A 19,384-nucleotide genomic window follows, 5' to 3' on the forward strand; every position below is an offset into this window, starting at 1 on the left:
GGGTATCACGAATGTCAACTCCACTTTATAACATGCAGTAGCTGAAAACAATCATTTCCTAGTAATATTTAGGATGACACTATGGTCCCCATTAAAACCTAATTTACAGACACTCAATAATTATAAATTGGCTTTTTGATACCCACATTTGGCAGTCACTGTTTTGGATGCTGTGTTTTCGCGCAACATACGGCCGCGGCGGTGGTTTTAGCAAAACAACCTGGCTGCGGGAAAGAGCGCTGTAGATCGGGATAGATCGAGGTTAAAAGAGAATGCCTTGTCAGATTTCCAGATACTTATTTATAAAGCAGTTTCGCCATGGTACGGACTACGGCGCCTGGGGACACGCATGGTTCCATTAATGGGTTCAACCTAACTCGGCCAGTTCAGTTTTACTTTGGTACAATGAAGTGAACAGTTTGATTATTTCGAGTGCATTCACTCTTAAAACCGATGCCATAGTTACTCTGCAAAAAATCAGGCACGAAATAAATCTGAACTGTAGATAAAAAAAAAACTCAATAGTGATTTAACTGAAGGTTAAAAGATCGATTCAACCGTATCATACAACAGCACACAGGAGCAGCTGCGTTGTTGTGTGCTACCGCATCTGTACAACTGCGGCGTGCGATTCCATAGGTTTTCGTTAACTATCGCAGAACCTTCGAAACACTGAAAATAGGGGAGCGGGTGTATAAATTATCATTTATCGCGTTGTCACCCCTATTTTTCGTGGTTGCGGGTGGAGATCGTAGCGTTCGTGTTCTTACGAACGAGAATAAGCGGCTATTAAAACTGACGCATCCTGATAAGATGTTGCGCAGAATAGAATTAAGTCACTGACTAAGCTTAACTTGATAGGTGCGCCACAAGATATGAGCTACATGGAATTGTTAACATGACTGGTTACCATCTAGATGGTACACGGTATATAAAGCCCAACTCTTCGAAAGCCGTGTGTGTTAGTATCAGTGCAATCAAGCATAATATTTTACCACGGTTCACATATCGCATTTTCGTTCTGTATTGTTAACAACCCTGTAATGGGCGCAGTAGCATCGGTAATCGCGCCCCTAGCAGTCACTGCGCTCGGCGCTTTGGCAGGAATCCTAACGAGAAATTCGGGGTCGGTTGCCTCTGCAGCGCCGATTGATGTAGATTCCATAAAAAAGACTGCTATGGACGCCAAAGAGCAAGAGCATCAGAAACAGCGTGAGAAAGAACGTGAGGAGTACGAAAAGCAATTACGAAGTGCCAGAGCAGATAGTGAAGCCCTATCCAAACTTCGGGCCGAGCATCAGCAAGCGGAAAAAGATCGCAAAGCGGAACTTGCATACTACAAGGAGCGCATAAACGATTTGACGAGCAACATTAAAAAGACAGAAGCTGAAATGAGATCGATGAAGGAGCAGCTGGAAAAACCGGTGCGTGACCTCGCAGCGAAAATGGACTTTGTCAACGGGCTCAACTTGAAAATTCGCCAAACCGATTCGCTACTGCTGTTGGGACCAAAAGGCACCGGTAAGTCCACATTTCTGTGGCTGCTCAAGAAAGGTGCCAAGCCAACAAAGACATATAGCGACGGAACAGCGCAGCTTCTTCATTATAACGGCTTCACCGACACCATTGGTCTGCGCGGATGGACACCGGAAGAGGTGCTGAAGTTATTTGTTCTCATGATCTACGATGGGATTCCGAAAGACTTGATCATTTTTGGAAACGATCGCGTACAACAGGCCTTTACTGCGCTGGCGTCTTGGGGAGTAATGGTTCCCATGATCGCCATTATGTCCGGTGAGTTTTGGAAAAAAGTCGAGCCTCCCCAAGGTGGAAAGGTGATAATTACCCTTACCGATACTGGTAGAATTCGGAAAATTACCCCAGAGAGCGATTTGCACGAAGCTTATGACTTGACGGCCTACAAGGTAATTAGGGATATCAAACTTGGAGAGCCAGTTACCCATCACGATGATATTGACCATTTGGTTAGAAAACGTCACGCCGGAGGTGTTCTGCCCTTTAAAGTCTTGATGAACGCCTTCAGAAATCAAAATCAGTTCCTGGTTACTCCAGAAAATCGGTCATCTGTTGTCGATGGTTTGTTTCGCCTGATCTACGTTTACGAGAAGAAGTACGCACGCGACAGACTGAAATTCATGAATGAAGCCACGTTGCAAGACTTCTCTTGAGTCAAGAATACATTTAACTTAAATTGCGGTGCTCTTCACTGTGTTCCTTCCAGGACTATCGATTAGTACTCGTATTATTTGCCGATATTTGCTATGCAACAGCGGTCGTTTGAACTTGTTTGCAATTGTAAGCAGCAGTAGCAACTTTAATTTTCATAAGCAGTTGCATGCATGACACAGTTCACAGTTCAAGATAACGAATAGCAATAAGTACATCTGTGGTAGTATTTTTACCGGTTAGTGCAGATGCGTCTTTATGCAATAAAGTATTACGCGGAGGCATGTTTATTATAAACATGGTCGCCGAGTAACCCAAAACCTTAACGCCATTGCCACGATTTGACATTAATTATTGCATATAGGTGCCGTACACACCAAGCTTTAACACAGATGACCACAAAGCTGCAACAACCGTTTCGTTTCTACTCGGTATATTCCGTAAAGAACAAAAACACTATTACCGGCTGGCATGCAGTACTTGGATGCACCTAGTCCATCTGCAATTGACAACCGCACAATCAGGCGTGCCGCGCGTATACGAGGCGTAGCGTGCCTAGCCATTGTCATTTGAAATGAGGCAGTAGCGCGAGACATAATATGGGACTGTTTTACAAACATACCTATATGCAAAACACCATTCGGAATCAGATCAAACAACTTCGTTTAATGTCGTTTTCCTTTTAATGTCGTTTACTATAACAACACCCAAATACAGTTATACTTCCATATATATGGAAGTAATCTAACCATGCTTTTGCACTGACATTGTGCAAATCTGTTTAGGAGTTCAATGTCGAAGTTATATCTGCAGTTGTGCGATGCTATACAGAAAATGATACTGAAAAGTGCATCTTTTTGAATTGTGCTTACAGTAAGTATGTCCCAGTAATTTTCTTAACAGTCTGTGAATTCACGACAGTTGTTTTAGCTGTTTCTTCTGGAATGCTGGTATCAGCTAATCTGATTATAACTGAAATTATCTGAAAACGTGCGCTAAAAAATTTACTTCTTTGGATTTCATAGTTGTCCGGCATGCATTGTCTAGGATATCTTCAGGATGTAGTACAAATAATTCAGATAATGTTGCAGATTATTGTTTCCGGTGCGACACAACAACTAAAAAGGGCATACTTATTTCTCATTGAACACAACCGCAAGGGGAAAACAACCTCCAAAACCCCAGAAAAAGTAAACACGGGGGAGACAAAAAACCGCCCTTAAGGTTTACTGAAGTGCGTCGTGGATGGCGTGGCAGAACTCCAGCCGGCATTGGCGTTCCCGTTGAATGTACCGCTGGTAGCAATCGCTGCGCCAATGTCCCTGGGCTTTCAGCGATTGAGTGGAATCCCCACGGATGCTGCATATGTTGCGGCGCCGCTGCGTAACGAATGGGCGGATATGCGGGAGGAAGAAATGCCGGCATCGGAGGCGGCGGCGGATAATAACGTGTTGTAAAGGCAAGAACACATCGGTATCAAACGGTCGGAATCAATATTCGAAAACAGCGCGTCTTGCGGCTGTCTGTCAGCTGACTTTAACAGCTTTCCAAGCGCCCTTACAGGGCGCATAGAGTTTTTCTTATCAAATTTAAAGACTGATAAAGTTATTGTTTTCTGTTGAAATCAATATTCAAAACCCAGTCAGTATTCAAAACCCGAACCGACAGCAGGGCGCTATCCTGCGTAAACTGCACATCGCCTGCGAGAAGGTGACAACCCGCATCGCTTATAAACAAATTCGAGAATTTGAGCTGCGCAGTAGGGAGAAAAACCCAACTACCGTAGCTGTCCAGAAACCGCGTCGTTATTTTTTCTCCTCCGAACTGAAGTTACCGTAGATTTTTTATAAATCCGCCGGCATAAGCGGATCCCGCTTATTCGGTAGCTCAGTTCGAATGCGTTGCAAGTCGGTCAGAGCTTGCTTTACTAAAAAGTGATTTAAATCCGGAGGAGGAAAATTATTTAGCGTATGGAATGAACCAAAACTAGAAACTATAGCAACTGTAGCAGACGCTAATTTTCTGGATAACTCAGCAACGTGAAGTGCAACAGTCTCCTCCTTAGCAGGAAGAGCGCGGAACTTATACCGCTCGCAAAGGGCCACGAACGCTCTCCATTGGGAAGAACAGCTCGGACAGCTTACGGCGCAGTTGAGAGAATGCAACAAGCACAAGACGGTAAACTGGGGCCTGGAAAACTAATTTTAAAATATTCAAAGAAACGCGAGGCGTGTTGCGGGGTCTCGGTTAATCTGCTCATTGCATCCGCCAATACGTTCTTAACGCCCAACGATTGCGTAGCGGCCACTCGGAAGCTGTGACCGTTGCTTGCGGCAAATATGAGCTTAAGCCATTTTCAGCGCCTCTATATTTTTTGTTGTACCTTTGTTCAGAAATGTCACGGTTTGCGTATTATCTGAAAAAACGACAACTTTGGCGCCGTCAAAATATGAAGCGAAAACCAAGAGCGGAATACAGGCGGCTATCAGCTCTAAAAAGTTGATATATCGTTCGAGCGATGCGTGCACGTACGGCGGTAGCAGCCAGTTTTGTTCAAAGCCAATAGGCTTATTCGAACTTGTTGACCGCCAAGTGCCGGCAAGGCAGGTGCTCCCCACTACCGCAGCGAATCCCGAAAAGGATGCATCGGTGCAGACAGTAATAACTGTCCGAGGGACACCCAGCGGGCGCGGACAGAGACCGCTAAAGCCGGCAGCAAAACTAATCCACGAAGACTGCTCGCAGCGCATAAACCTTTATTTTATGCCACGGCTTATCAATAATGCACAAGAAATCAACGAAAATTCTGGTGAAGTGCGGGCGCCGACTGCCTTGGAGGCAAACGACATATGCCCGACAAGCACCCGAAGATCCTTTTTACTTATATACTTTGCGGTTGCATGACTTTTCTCGACTTGCTCCGACTACTTTCTCCCATTTTGCGCAGTAACCGAGTCTTGTAAATAAATTCAAGAAAAAAAGAAGGGTAGCGTTACACACACAGCTCATAGGTTTTTCCTATAAGAAGAAAATCTTCAAGGTAGTAAATTACAAGGAATTCGCGATTTCGCATTATTGTCGCCAGTGCTCGCAATATTTTCTGAAATATCGCGGTGCATTGGCCAAGCCAAAGCCTAGACAACGGTCGACATTAAAATTTTCAGGTTTGCCTTTAAAGGGCCAGCGAAACCCTTGTAACTGCCACTGTGTCGGATGAACCGGTACGGAGCGCTAAGCTGCTTTGATGTCGACCGCTGCGAAATAGCAGCAATGTGATGCTAATTGCAACGCATCATTAAGAAACTCAAAACAAAAAGGCTCTGCTTGGATGAACGAATTCAACGAATTATTATGATTTCGGCTGCAGATAGTTATAGGCCGAACGGATCCTGTTTGTTTTTTAGGGACAGCACCTATCGCATGAATACGAAGCATAGATTAAAATATTGTGTGTTATTACACAGTTTGTGTATTATTAAATGTGTTCTGTGTATTAATAACTTCTCGAATGTGCAAGATTAAAAAAGTTGAAATCCGTTGAAAAAACGTTAGTGGGGTCTGTCGAATATAAAATTTGAATTAAAATTTGTATTTTTAATAGAATTTCTTAATTTTTTAGGGCAAAATCTGCCGTCGGCTTCGCGCTTCGCGCGAAATTGGTATTATTAAACGTCATTTAACGGATACAGTGGTAATCGTGCACTAAATATTCCTTAAAAATTCCTCTCTCCGGTAATAATTCGCGACGGTCCTACTTGAAATTTAGAACATGGGTCAGGTTTTCTGTACCTTAAGCAGAAATCTGATTTAAAACAACCTTCATTATTAACAGCAATAACCGGTTCATTTTACGAGAATCGGTATTTACCTGCAAATTCATGTATGTGTGTTAGACGCATGTTGAAGATATGTACTCGTTGTTTTATTACCGTTAGTAAATGAAACTGGGCACAAACTAAAACTCCAGCAAAATAGTTTTTCATACGTCTTTCATGAAAACAGCTCGTCGGCTTCGCGCGAAAATATTCTTTATCCACAGCTGCTTAATTAGAAGTTCAACTTAACCCACCCAGCGCCCCGAGGTCCCAGGGGCAGCCCCCCTGGGGGTGTGGGGGGAGTGTGTATTATTAAATTTCTACTATTTTAATCTCTGATACGAAGGGGTTTGTCTCTCTGCAGCTTATTGCGACCCACTTCCAACTCCTCACAAAAGAGCTGGTCGAGCGCAAGTTTTGCTTCCTCACTGAGAGCGCTAGGGTAATTTTTGCAGTCGGCTGGTCCGATTGCATTCACATCAGAAACAACGCAAAATCATTCCCGGATACCACTAAGAATAAAATCAGCGTCTTTAACGCCTTGTGAGGAGAGATTCAAGGCCCAGATTCAAGCACGGTCGCCACCACCGGAGCCGGCGTTGCCGGTGTCTCGGTGTTCTCGAAAACTGTGTACGCGCTTACCAAACTCCCCACAAACATGGTTGAATGAGCAGGCAGTGTAGGATCGGGGACAATTGCCTTCTTGGAAGGCATAACAGCAGGCAAATTTAAAAAAGTTCGTGTCCGAACCGCTGCGTCCGCGAAAAACTGTTGACTTACGCCTTATTTTGGTGTCGACGGTTGCCGGCATGAAAATGCTGGGCGCTGTAAATATTACGTTGTTGAAAATCATTTAACGAAAATTCCTCTTCTTTTGCATCATGACGGAAATCAAAATGCTGAAACTACTGAGCGCCAAATGCGCTGACCACTCACCAATTCATCGCTTATATACGGTCGGCTGCCCGATGGGCATTCTAGTTACATCATCCACGAATCAGGTCATATTGTTACTAGAGAGAGCTCTAACCGCTAGATACTAGACATCATTTAATACTACAGACATACAAACAATAAGACACACTGCAATACACGTCAGCACGTGTGCACAATAATACTAGGATTATTGCCATAATCTATCCCTGTACCGTAATGATTAGTAACTAGTTACTGCTATTAGTTATATACTTTTCATCATTTAAAACGAAACATCTAGCAGCGAAATTGCTGATAAGATGTCGCGGTGTGAACAATTCAGAATACTACATATACTGTAATGGCACAATTGTTTTGTTGAAAGAGATCGGTAAGAAACTGTTTATGAGAACAGGCGAGAGTCGTTCCACGTGTTTTTTGTTTCAACGTTTAAGTTTGGAGATTATGCGAGGTAACGCTATGAGCATATTATGCACAGTCCCTTCTCATGTTAACTGGGACAAGTTCTTCATTTGATTGTATTATACTGAGTGGTGCTCGTTACTGTACATATTGAGAAATAAAAGATTATAACATATACTGTATGATAATACGAGTTAAAGTTTTACAAAATCGACCACGTTATTGTTTTTGCTTGCGAAATGCGACACTCTAGCGATCTGCTTGAACGTCTCCAAACTAGTTCATTTTTATATAAAATTCAAGAAATGATTAACAAATCGAGAAAAAGTGCTAATATATGTCGTAAATTGTAACTTTGTAAAGGTAACATACGATGCAAGTCGTTGCTGAAAGCTTGTGATAAATCGTTTTTTCAGAATTGTTGCAACGGCAAGCTAATGACGCTCACTTTTGACAAGTTCAGTACAAGAGCAGCTCGAAAGCCATTTAAGTACAGCGAAGTCGCCGCCCTGGTTACGTGGGTCTTTCGCGGTGTTTGCAAACACACGTCCTTGAAAAACAGACGGATGTACAACATTAGCGCTCGGGGATAATGGAAAGGATTTTATTTTCTTTGCTCGCTAGTATCTTACCGAAAACAGCCTGTGATTCCATGGCCTTCATTAATGGAAGACGAAAAATCATCTATGTGTCCATTCAATGTATTACTTAAGTCTTAGCCATGTGGAAACAAACGGTCACCACGTCCTATCGTGTTCCAGCAGCAGAGGCAGATGGTCAAGGCATGTCGATTGTCGAGCTTAACGCTGTAACAAAGCAGGCTCTGGAACATGCGGGGTATCCATGTCAAAGGGAGCCGTTGGGACTATCAGGCAAAGATAACACGCGGCCAGATGGGATGACTCTCCTGCCTGTACGTGACGGTAAAGCGCTCGTATGGGATGCTACATGTTGGGACACGGTAGCTGCATCGCATGTGCGGGCAAGCGCAAGAGCCTCCGGTAGTGTTGCACATCTGGCCGAAGACAGCAAACACCGTAAAAGTGGCTTTGTGGAGGGAATGGGTTACCTGCTTTACCCCCTGGCAGTCGAGACATTTGGCGCATTTGGTTCGGCATTCGCGGAGCTTATTCGTTTCGCTGGCAGAAAGATTCGCGACATGACAGAACCCCGCTCTACTGCATTTTTAAAGCAGAGATTTAGTCTGGCAGTTGTTAAAGGAAATGCTGCTGCTGTTCTGGGCACTATGAATATGCGACCTAAACGGCCAGACGGCGCTAACGATTTTGGTTGTTTCTTTAACGTTTAAATTCAAATCATTTTACGTAGTATTACGCGAATGCATATTTTGTAATGTTGATGGCCTTTTGCCCAATAAAGAACATACAGTGTTAATCTGAATTCCAAGCAACGGTACCCGTGTCGCATGTCAGGCATAGTTGGACACCATTACATTTTATACTGAAGCAACATGTTTGCATTTCTGTTTGCACGAAAACCTACTATATTAGGCCTGAAAGAAATTTGGTTGCATCGTAACCGAGTTAGCGATGAGCCGACATGAGTGACACGTAAGCAAATACACAACACCGACATCAATGTCCCAGTCCCTCTTACGATTGTACGTGCTTTAAGAAGAAGAGGTGTATCGATGTCTGTATATCTGTAGTGCGGATATGTGTAAACTCTTTATTAATAACCAATGGACAAATCAGGTGGAAGAAAACTAAACAAATTACAATTTTCACAACAGCAAAACTTCGTTTAAGCTATCCTCTCCGTCTATAGTGCCAAGGATAGATGCTGCATTTCCGCGCTGAATTTCCAGCGATAGCCGTTGACGCAGAAATTCATGCGATCGACGCTCTCCGGTATGCTGCTGCAGTCTTTTGCCCAACTTGTTGACAATGGCGATAGCCGACGGGCCCCAAGGACCCATCGTCTCAAAGGCGATCGGAGAAAAAATGTAGCGCCCTTGCAGATAGGCATACAGTTGGGACTTCCTTTCTTCCGCTTGAGCAGCAGCAGCACCTGCCGTAACCGACGTAAACTGAAGATGGGAAAGGGCCATTGTGTCGACGCACGTTACATCCCAGGCCAGGCACATCCCTCTTTTCCAAGCAAACGTGCGGATATGTACATAATAAAAGACAATATGAACAACGTTGCGTTATTACGTACGAGCGCTTACAACATATTCTGAATTAATCGCCGGCATTCTCCGTTATTAAATGTGGATAGACTGCAATTACATAAATATCAATCCACTGATTCAGGATTGTCAACATAGTGACGGTATTTCTTATCCTGATTTTAGCGTCCCTGTTGCATTGACTCCATGGAAAGTTTATTCATTACACGTTTCACAAGGACGTGAAGAAATTCTTAATACGCTAATAATAATTTCCCCGACAAGCAGCAGATAACAATAATGCAGACAAGTGTCGTTGCTTTTCTCTTTCGGAAGGTATTTCCTGTCAAACAGCGTTCGTGATTAGCGGTGAAAAAATTTCATACATTTCGACCGATCCGATGAAATTTCTTGGTGTGCACGTATGACGTATTTAATAAAAATGAGTCGACCGATCCGATGAAATTTCTTGGTGTGCACGTATGACGTATTTAATAAAAATGAGTCGACCGATCCGATGAAATTTCTTGGTGTGCACGTATTTAATAAAAATCAGTCGGCTGGCAGTGGAAATTTGGTGTACGTGAGCCTGGAATCTTTGTTACAACGAGTAGATCACCTTAAACTGCGTGCCGTGAATAAATTCAGAATTTATAACGATTACATTGTATCGTGCATGCGGTTTGTGTTTACTATGCACGACTTGTCTGAATCGGTAGTTAACTCATTGGAAGCGCTGGTTAATAAGCATTTGAAGAAATGGTTAAATATTAATGTGTCTGCCAACTGTGATTTCTTTTATGTAACGGGGGGATGAGCGTAAAATCTCTGAAGTCTGTGTATCAACAAGCACACGCCTCCTTTGCGGCAGACGCGCTGTGCTCTAACGATGTTGTTGTTACACAGATTGCAAGTGATTGCTTAGCTTCGGCGTGCTCTAATTATGAGGCTGTTGTGGACATAGTCCAATCTTCTATTGAAGCCGGTAGGCAGCGGGGGGTAAACAAATCAGCAATCAGAAAGTTGGTTAACAAGAAAGTGAAGCAGCATATATCGGCATCGAGAGAGACTCGGATAGAGGGGTTGATACAGCAGGGAGCGTGGCAGGAGATTGTGAAAGCCGAGATTGTAGATGCACCGTGGAAATCAGTGCTTCACGATTTGTCTGAGAATGTTGTAACTTTTATGATTTAATCGGCTCTTAACATTTCACCTTCCTTTACTAATTTACTTAAATGGGGCAAAATTGTCTCAGCGAAGTGTGACTTGTGTGGGACTGATAAAGGAACTCTCTGTCATATCCTCAATAACTGTTCCGTGTCTCTAAACAGCCATCGCTACACCTGGCGCCATAATAGCATTGTCCAGGCAATCTTTCGATTTCTCACCCGTGTGGCTGATAAAAATAAATGGGAAATTCTGTCTGACCTAAATTCGGGGAACTACGATAGTCATAATAATACAGTCCCTTTTGATGTTCTTCCTACCTCTCTGTGCCCTGACCTGTGTTGTGTTAACCGCGGGGAGAAGCGTATCATTTTTGCTGAGGTAACCATTCCCTTTGAAACGGTACAAGGGTTTGCCAAAGCGGAGTCCAGAAAGCGCAGCCGTTACGCCTCCCTGGTAGAACAACTAACCAGTGCCGGATGGCAGACCGACTACTGGTTCAAGGGGAATGGTTGCCCGTACTGCCTTGGCAAGCACCAACAAAATAGCCACCACTATCCGGCAAACAGCGAAGATGTACCAAACGGATCAGCTGTTTAAAAATTTAAAAATTATTTCTCTGCTTTGCTCTTATGTTATTTTCCTAAACAAATCTAATAAAGACTGGAGTCTACCACGCCCGAATAACTTGTTTTCTGTCAGTGCACGTTAGTCGTTCTTGCTTGCCGGTCGATCTCAGCACGATCGTCAATGATGCTGTTATTTTCCTCCGTTCTGTGTCCCCGATGGTTGTTGTTATGACATGATGTTCCGTTACAATTTACCTTGTTGCGATATAGGAAAGTAAGCTATGTAAAGTTGCAGAAAGAACATGACATTTTCCTTCAAAGTTTAGTCTCTCCATGCTTTCCCATTTACTCCATTTTCTTTTGGAAAACTTAATCAAAATTTTGTTTAAAAATTTATTTCTATGTTAACTGTACTTCGGAGGTTTTGGGTTTTAATGCCGGGAGACTAGACGCATGTAAGTAAAGACAACTACATAAGTAAATCGGTAATGAGTTTCTACTTTTATAGGGATAATACCCTGTCCTGTTCTTTTGTGCTGCTATAGGTTCCTCGTTATGTAAGTATGGCAGGTGTTTATTTATACGGAGGCAGTTATTCTAAAGACTAAGTAGTATACCGGTCTATATGAACCAGTTTTTTTTATCCGGGGGGTCCAAATTTTAGGCCCTAGGGGATAATTAACGGTCTGTGTGTTTCTGCCCTAGGGGATAATTAACGGCGTGTTTTTTGACCGGGAGGAATTTTAACGAGTGGAATGTTTTTTTAATATGTGATTTTGTTAAAATACGTCATGAAATAACAGACTAAATATCGTTTCGTTAGATGGCACTGTGAAAATGACATACTGATTAGTGCATTACTTTTAATTTTTGAGTGACAAAAACAAAAAAGGAAAAAAAGGAAGCTTGATCTGTGGTCGGGTAAGTATGCTATTGCGGTGACACATGTTCCGAACGACCACGACCACTGTTCGATCTTGGCTTCCCTATTTTTTTCACTTGTACGACATGGATCACTGAAATCAGTGATCCCTTGTAAAATCAGTGATCCCTTGTATGACATGGATCACCGAGTTCAGTGATCCCTTGTACAACACGGATCACTGAGTTCAGTGATCCCTTGTACAACACGGATCACTGAGTTCAGTGATCCCATGTACGACACGGATCACCGTTATTGGTAATCTTTCCTGGTTTTGATGACCCTTGCAAGTACGAGATTATCGGAATCGGTGATCCATGTAAGTGCAGCGGTCAATCACGTACGTAAAACACCGTAGCAACAGTACACTGTTAAGTAATCTTTAGATAAATGAATGTGGTTTTTTGCTACGTATTTGATCTGAACGGACAATACGCATAATGGAAGTTTTATTTCATTTTGAAATTGCTGTTAAATCAATAAAAAGTTGCATTATTGTCTGTGGCGCCATCGTCAAGAAAGAACAGCTTCGTTCCGGAAAGTGGTTGCCGCTTATTGTTTTTCCGTATATGGGTCGATTCAAGAGGTATGACCGGAGTTGATGGCTTAAAGACACTCCCAATCTTACACTGCTCCATGAAATCCGACCGTTGCGTTTTTGCTGTAATAAAAACGATGACATACGTAAGTTTCCGGTAAAATTTTCATTCAGTCAGAACCACGTATTCATCCCAGTCGTTTAACGAAATGCTGTAAAGGTCTTACCTAATATTTGAAAGGTCATATTGTTCTATTGTTAGCATAGGCGTCTACGAGAAAATCCAATCAAAGCTGAACCTTTTGGTTTGGTTTTCGTCGTTCGAACAACTGATTCGTTCTGGTAGATAGAAAAAGTTTGGGCGGTCAGGACTGTATGGGTATGGGTGGTTATATCTGACCCGCCGTTGAGATAAACAAAAAAGAGAAAAGCCCAGCGGAAATGGGCGTCCTACGTGGTTACCGCCAGAATATGTGGGCAACCACATATTCTGGCGGTAACAATACAGGAGTTCACGCGACGCGCATAGTTAGCAATGTATGTCCCCGTATTCAAGGCTCGATTTAAAGTACCGTAATAAGTAATAACATTAATAAGTAATTACATCACGTAATAAGTAAATACATTGAGAGCGCAGCGCGAGCGCATGAGAGCGCAGCTGATCCCGACGAATGAAGTTTATAATAATTAGTAATCACAGCGCAAAAATGTTCGGAAATATTGTGCCAGTGCACTGAAATGCATTTATTTCAGTCGGTCGTGGTTGTTCATATAGCTACCACCCGCCAAAAAGGCTGTTAATTTGTCAGGTGTTTATTTATACGGAGGCAGTTATTCTAAAGACTAAGTAGTATACCGGTCTATATGAACCAGTTTTTTTTATCCGGGGGGTCCAAATTTTAGGCCCTAGGGGATAATTAACGGTCTGTGTGTTTCTGCCCTAGGGGATAATTAACGGCGTGTTTTTTGACCGGGAGGAATTTTAACGAGTGGAATGTTTTTTTAATATGTGATTTTGTTAAAATACGTCATGAAATTGCAGACTAAATATCGTTTCGTTAGATGGCACTGTGAAAATGACATACTGATTAGTGCATTACTTTTAATTTTTGAGTGACAAAAACAAAAAAGGAAAAAAAGGAAGCTTGATCTGTGGTCGGGTAAGTATGCTATTGCGGTGACACATGTTCCAAACGACCACGACCACTGTTCGATCTTGGCTTCCCTATTTTTTTCACCTGTACGACATGGATCACTGATTTCAGTGATCCCTTGTATGACATGGATTACCAAGTTCAGTGATCCCTTGTACAACACGGATCACCGTTATTGGTAATCTTTCCTGGTTTTGATGACCCTTGCAAGTACGAGATTATCGGAATCGGTGATCCATGTAAGTGCAGCGGTCAATCACGTACGTACAACACCGTAGCAACAGTATGAAGGATCACCGGAATCGGTGATCCCTGCGGGATCATTGAACTTTGGATGGATCATCGAGTTCGGTGATTCCTCTGGCATAACACATAACCGTGTACGTACGACGCCGTAGCAACAGTACATACGTAAGATGATCGAGATCGGTGATCCCTCTAAGTATATAAAGCAGGTAGATTTTCATACTGAATTTCAGTCTAAACTTATTTCGCCACATTCTAAGTAAATTTTTTGGCTCATCAATCGCACAGGTTAAATTTGTGCAAATCGGTTCGCTGTTATCGTATTATGGATTTCTGGAGGAAGCGACAACGGCAGGAAGAAGAACCAGAAACCTCGAAGCGACAACGGGAAGAGACTGAAGCAGCAACATCAAATGACCAAGCGAATACGGAAACAGGTAAATTTCTGAAAAATAATCTCAAGTACCTGATTATTTTTAAAAAATATTTATTTTTAAAATCCGTGCATTTGCGTTTTGATAATGTTGTTGAACACATAAAACACTGAGTTAAAGATAACAAAAAAAAAGAATTTACGCAGATTCATTGGATGCCGCCTTCGAAAATATTATTGATCATATCCACATCGAAGGAGCCGGCTCAAAAATTTAGAAAAAATTTGGTTTGCATTCGAAATGTTCTTCAATCAAGGTAAACCGCAGCTACGTTTTTCAAATCTTTAGAACAAGTCTGAAATTATTTGCGAATGGTAAGATAATATTTTCAGGCTTTCGATTTGGAAACCCTTCCTTTTGCAATAGTTCCGATGGCTCTGACGTTGATATTGCAACATGTATTGGACTATGTGTTAGAAGGTGTGCATCCTGAAGAGATGGTGCGAGTGCGAATCGATTCAAAGTCTCTGAACTACCCAATTTGGACACCACCGATACAAAGATCACAACTTACGGTGCGCCGATGGATGGCGGAAGTAGCAAGGGTGCTCAACTCTTACGAAGAATTCAGCATGGACAAACACTTTGAAGTACTGGTGCAACACACTGAAATTCCTAGAGGCAGCTGTGTCCGTGACGTTCCTATATTACTGAAAAAGAGGCTCCAAAGAATGAGATCCGTCATAACGATAACGAATTCCGATTCGATTTGTCTTGCTAGAGCTTTAGTTGTTGGAAAGGCTTATGCTGACGGTGACAAACTGCTGTGCCGAAAAATACGACGCGGAGGAAAGCTTCAAACGAAAGAAGCAAAGGACTTGATACAAAATGCTGGACTGGACGAAAGAGAGTACACAATAACGGATGTTCCATTTTTCCAGCAAGCGCTTGCAACGTACCAAATTATCATTGTGAGTGTTGACCATGCCAACAGGATAGTTTAAAGTGGACCTCAGCAGAATAAACGCATAGTTTTGCTGCATCACAATCATCACTTTGACTTACTCAATTCGTTGCCAGCATTTTTTCAAAACAGCTATTGGTGTTACGCTTGCAACAAAGGCTTCAATGAAAGAGCTGATCATCGTTGTGAATCAATTTGCCACTCATGCTTGCGTTCCGAATGTGAGGTGGATAGAAGAAACATCATCCAGTGCCCAGACTGCCATCGCAAATTTTTTGATTCCGGTTGTTTCGCCGAGCATAAGGTTGCCTCTACCCCCACACAGAAGCAACGGAAAAGCATTTGCCAGACAATTTTTATTTGCCAGCAGTGCCTTCGTGTGGTATCAAACAGGAATCGCAAAGGTACCGATCAACATCAATACGGAGAAGTATATTGTCAAACGTGCAAGGTCCACGAACTACCCGAGTCTCATAAATGTTTTATGAAGCCTCACAAAGTAACCGAAGAGGAACTAGAAGAGCACAAGAGTGCTAGCTTTCTGTATTTTGATTTGGAGACATATGTGTCAGAAAACAGCGAACTGGTGCCTAACCTTGCGGTAAGTGCAGCTAAATTTAAAAAACATTCACAATTCGTTACAATTCACAATTCAATTTTAACACAGTTCATTTGTATTTTTTCTATTAGGTTGTGCAGGACGACGAAGGACACGAATGGATTTTTCCGGAAGAAGGTAGTCCTTTAGGCGGTAACGTTACTGACCAACTGTGTACGTTTTTATTCAATGAGCGACACAGAGATCACTACATCATCGCCCATAATTTCAAGGTAACATCATTTCCGAAAGATTACGGTTGAGTTAACACATTCGGTTTTAGGGATTTGATGGCTATTTTATTTTGCGTTGGTTACTGGAAAACGGAATAGTCCCAAAAGTTATTATGAACGGTGGAAAGATTCTGCAAATGGATGTGTCGGAATTCAGTATTCGCTTCCGGGACAGCTTCAACTACAATCCGCAAAGCCTTGCAAAATGGCCAGCAACCTTCGGCATTCGGGATATTGGAAAAGGCACATTTCCGCACCGATTCAATCGTAGAGAAAACTGGGACAAGATTCTTCCTTTTCCGCAGCCAGAAGAGTACGGATTTTCATGTATGAACAGAAAGGCGAAGGAGTCATTTATGTCTTGGTATGCTACGGAAGCGAAAGAAAAAGGTTACCTTTTCGACTTCCGGAAAGAGATTGAAGAGTATTGTCGCATGGATGTGACAGTATTACGCACGTGCTGCCAACAGTTCCGCCGTCTATTCCAAGAAATCAGCAACGGATTGTGCCCTTTTGTTTCAGCTATGACGATTGCTGGTGTATGTAATCGGTATTGGAAGTCTTTTATTCTTAAACCAGAACAGATTGGCCTTCTTCCACAACGTTTACATGCAAGAAATCGGAATCAGTCAGAAATCGCAAAGAAATGGTTAGCGTGGATAGAAAAAGAAGAGGAGTGCATTTTGGAATCGGCACTGACTGGATCTGAACACCAGATTGGACCGTTTTTCGTTGACGGATACCGCGCCGATATCAATCATGTTTACGAATTTTACGGCTGTTGGTACCACGGGTGCCCTCAGTGTGAAGCTCCTGAAACCATACATCCTTTCCGGAACATTCCAATGTCGGAAATATACAACGAAACTCTGGAACGGGAGAAGTATATTCGCAGCCAGGGATACGGTGTGACCACAATATGGGAACATGAATTTGCAGATCAGGTAAAGTCGGATCCCGAACTGCGATCGTTTGTTCAGAAACTTTCGTTTATTGCTCCTCTGGATCCACGAGATGCATTCTACGGTGGTCGTACAAATGCCGTCAAGCTTTTCCACCAGATATCCGGTGACGAAACAATAAGTTATTATGACGTCAACAGCGAATACCCGTACGTCAACAAAAACAAACGATACCCCATTGGTCACCCCACAATAATTACCAAAGATTTTGAAGATATTGGAAATTATTTTGGTATTGCCTTGTGTCAAGTGCTTCCACCTGGGGACTTGAAATTGCCAGTACTACCATATCGCTCGGGTGGTAAGTTAACGTTTCCTTTGTGCCGGACATGTGTGGACAAGTACCAAAACATCAAGTGTCAGCACACCGATGAAGAGCGCGCTTTAACGGGAGCCTGGTGTACACCGGAAATAAACAAAGCTGTGAAGCGCGGATATGTAGTTCAAAAGATTCACGAAGTCTGGCATTTTGAGCAGTACGAGGACCGTCTTTTTGAAAAGTATATCAACCAGTTTTTGAAGATCAAAACGGAAGCAAGCGGTTGGCCTGCTCACGTCCACACCGAAGATGAAAAACAGCAATACATTCAGGATTTTAAACAGCATGAGAAGGTTGAACTGGATTATGATAAAATTACTCCAAATGCTGGACTGCGTTCACTGTCGAAACTGTGTTTAAACAGGTTAGTTTATACAAAATACACAGGCATCAAATTATGAAAATTCACAAGTATTACATTATCTTTCCTTTTTATAGTTTCTGGGGACGTCTGGGAATGCAAGAAAACAAACTCAGCACTGCCTATATTACCGAACCGGAAAAGTTTTACGACATGTTGTTGTCTGGAAAGTATCACGTGCATTCTTGGGACATGTTCTCGGAGGATGTTGTGCAGTTGACATACACCAAATAAAGCGGTTTCGTGGATCGTAATCCGAACACCAATGTCATCTTAGCGGCGTAAGAATTATTACTTTCATTTGTTTCGGTTTTACCATTGGGTGCAATTTACAGGTTTACAACTTGCTGGGCACGACTCCATTTGTACAAATTTATGGACATGGTCGGGGATCAGTTGTTGTACTTTGATACAGGTACAATATAACTATGGTTTTGTTATCCGCTTTTTTTATTCTGCTTTTCAAAAAACAGATTCAATTTTCTTTGTGACGAAACCCGGATTGGTTGACCCCCCAACGGGCTGCTTCCTTGGCGAACTTACCAATGAATTAAAACCAGGACAGCATATTGTGCAGTTCATCAGTTTGGGAGCCAAGACTTACGCGTACGTTACTAATTATGGTGATACTGTGGTGAAAGTAAAAGGATTCACTTTGAATGGCCAAACTAGTGAGCAAATTAATTTTAGTAAAATGCTGGAAATGTTGGAGAACCGTGATAAAGTTGATATACAGTATCCCGACATTCTGAAGCGCGTAAAGAAGGATTTAACAATTTGTAGCGCAAGCATGCAAAAACGGTTTCAAGTGACGTATGACAAACGTCGTATTGTGGATAATGAGTACAATACACTTCCGTACGGTTTCAAGTTGTTATGAATTTATTAAACTTTTTGATCATGGTTTCAATCTGTTCCACAGCAGCTGACAAATCAGTATAAGACTTCAAACCTAGAAAGTTACATTTACCAGATGGAAACAAAACAGCACGACCAACACAAAGTTTAACGGCAAGACCGCTAAACAATTCCGGTGTATACTCAAGTTTAAAGTACTCGCTAAATTTCTCAATATGAACACGTTCAGGAAATGTGTGGTTAGCTACAATATTAACAATTCGGTACCCGGTAATAACGCATGGAAATCCGAACCTCCTTAGCATTCCAACAAACAACTCCAGTATTTCCTTCGCTTGTTCTTCGGATCGCTCTCCATTTACAGTGATTTTGCCATTGCGATATAATTGGCAGTGTGCTTTGACTGGTTGGAGAACACGAATCAGTAGTCCAGAAAACCGTTGAGGAATATACTGCGCCATTGGTAGAAGTTTTTCAGTTTTCCAAAGATCCAGGGTAGTGTTTAAGTCCGCAACGGCAACAACATTGGTGATTCTGGGCATCACAGTGATACCACAATGCGAACCGAACAGCTTTGCGGATGGTCAACACAGGGAGCGAGGTGAGTTTATGATATGGTGGACAGCCCAGAGATTCGAGGTTTCTCAC

The 19,384-nt window shown here is 42.4% G+C and overlaps 2 protein-coding genes across 3 annotated transcripts; both read left to right on the top strand.

Moving 5' to 3' along the window:
• The first annotated feature begins 944 nt into the window (after window positions 1-944).
• Window positions 945-2,469, top strand: LOC129586038 (uncharacterized). The gene has a single exon (XM_055479022.1). It carries the CDS (start codon window positions 1,044-1,046, stop codon window positions 2,187-2,189), a length of 1,146 nt encoding a protein of 381 aa, XP_055334997.1. The 5' UTR covers window positions 945-1,043; the 3' UTR covers window positions 2,190-2,469.
• Window positions 2,470-15,178: 12,709 nt separating this feature from the next.
• On the top strand, window positions 15,179-18,664 carry LOC129586076 (uncharacterized). 2 transcript variants are annotated; one of them, XM_055479077.1, is made up of 7 exons: window positions 15,179-16,006; window positions 16,096-16,236; window positions 16,287-17,881; window positions 17,956-18,159; window positions 18,214-18,293; window positions 18,352-18,484; window positions 18,569-18,664. In XM_055479077.1, the coding sequence occupies exons 1-4, from the start codon at window positions 15,890-15,892 to the stop codon at window positions 18,110-18,112; spliced, it is 2,010 nt and encodes a 669-aa protein (XP_055335052.1). In that variant the 5' UTR covers window positions 15,179-15,889; the 3' UTR covers window positions 18,113-18,159; window positions 18,214-18,293; window positions 18,352-18,484; window positions 18,569-18,664. The 2 variants fall into 2 exon arrangements, with proteins under 2 accessions (XP_055335052.1, XP_055335051.1); XM_055479076.1 differs by having other exon boundaries at window positions 18,352-18,582.
• The last annotated feature ends 720 nt before the right edge of the window (window positions 18,665-19,384 follow it).

The sequence above is a fragment of the Paramacrobiotus metropolitanus genome, unplaced genomic scaffold (assembly GCF_019649055.1).
Source record: "Paramacrobiotus metropolitanus isolate TYO unplaced genomic scaffold, Prichtersi_v1.0 Parri_scaffold0000019, whole genome shotgun sequence".
NCBI classification, from domain to species: Eukaryota; Metazoa; Tardigrada; class Eutardigrada; order Parachela; family Macrobiotidae; genus Paramacrobiotus; species Paramacrobiotus metropolitanus.

Coding starts and splice junctions, on each gene's coding strand:
- LOC129586038 (XM_055479022.1), top strand. CDS start 1,044: ATGGGCGCAGTAGCATCGGTAATCGCGCCCCTAGCAGTCACTGCGCTC.
- LOC129586076 (XM_055479077.1), top strand. CDS start 15,890: ATGAAGCCTCACAAAGTAACCGAAGAGGAACTAGAAGAGCACAAGAGT. Junction 16,007..16,095: donor AACTGGTGCCTAACCTTGCG/GTAAGTGCAGCT, acceptor TTTTTCTATTAG/GTTGTGCAGGACGACGAAGG. Junction 17,882..17,955: donor TCGAAACTGTGTTTAAACAG/GTTAGTTTATAC, acceptor TCCTTTTTATAG/TTTCTGGGGACGTCTGGGAA.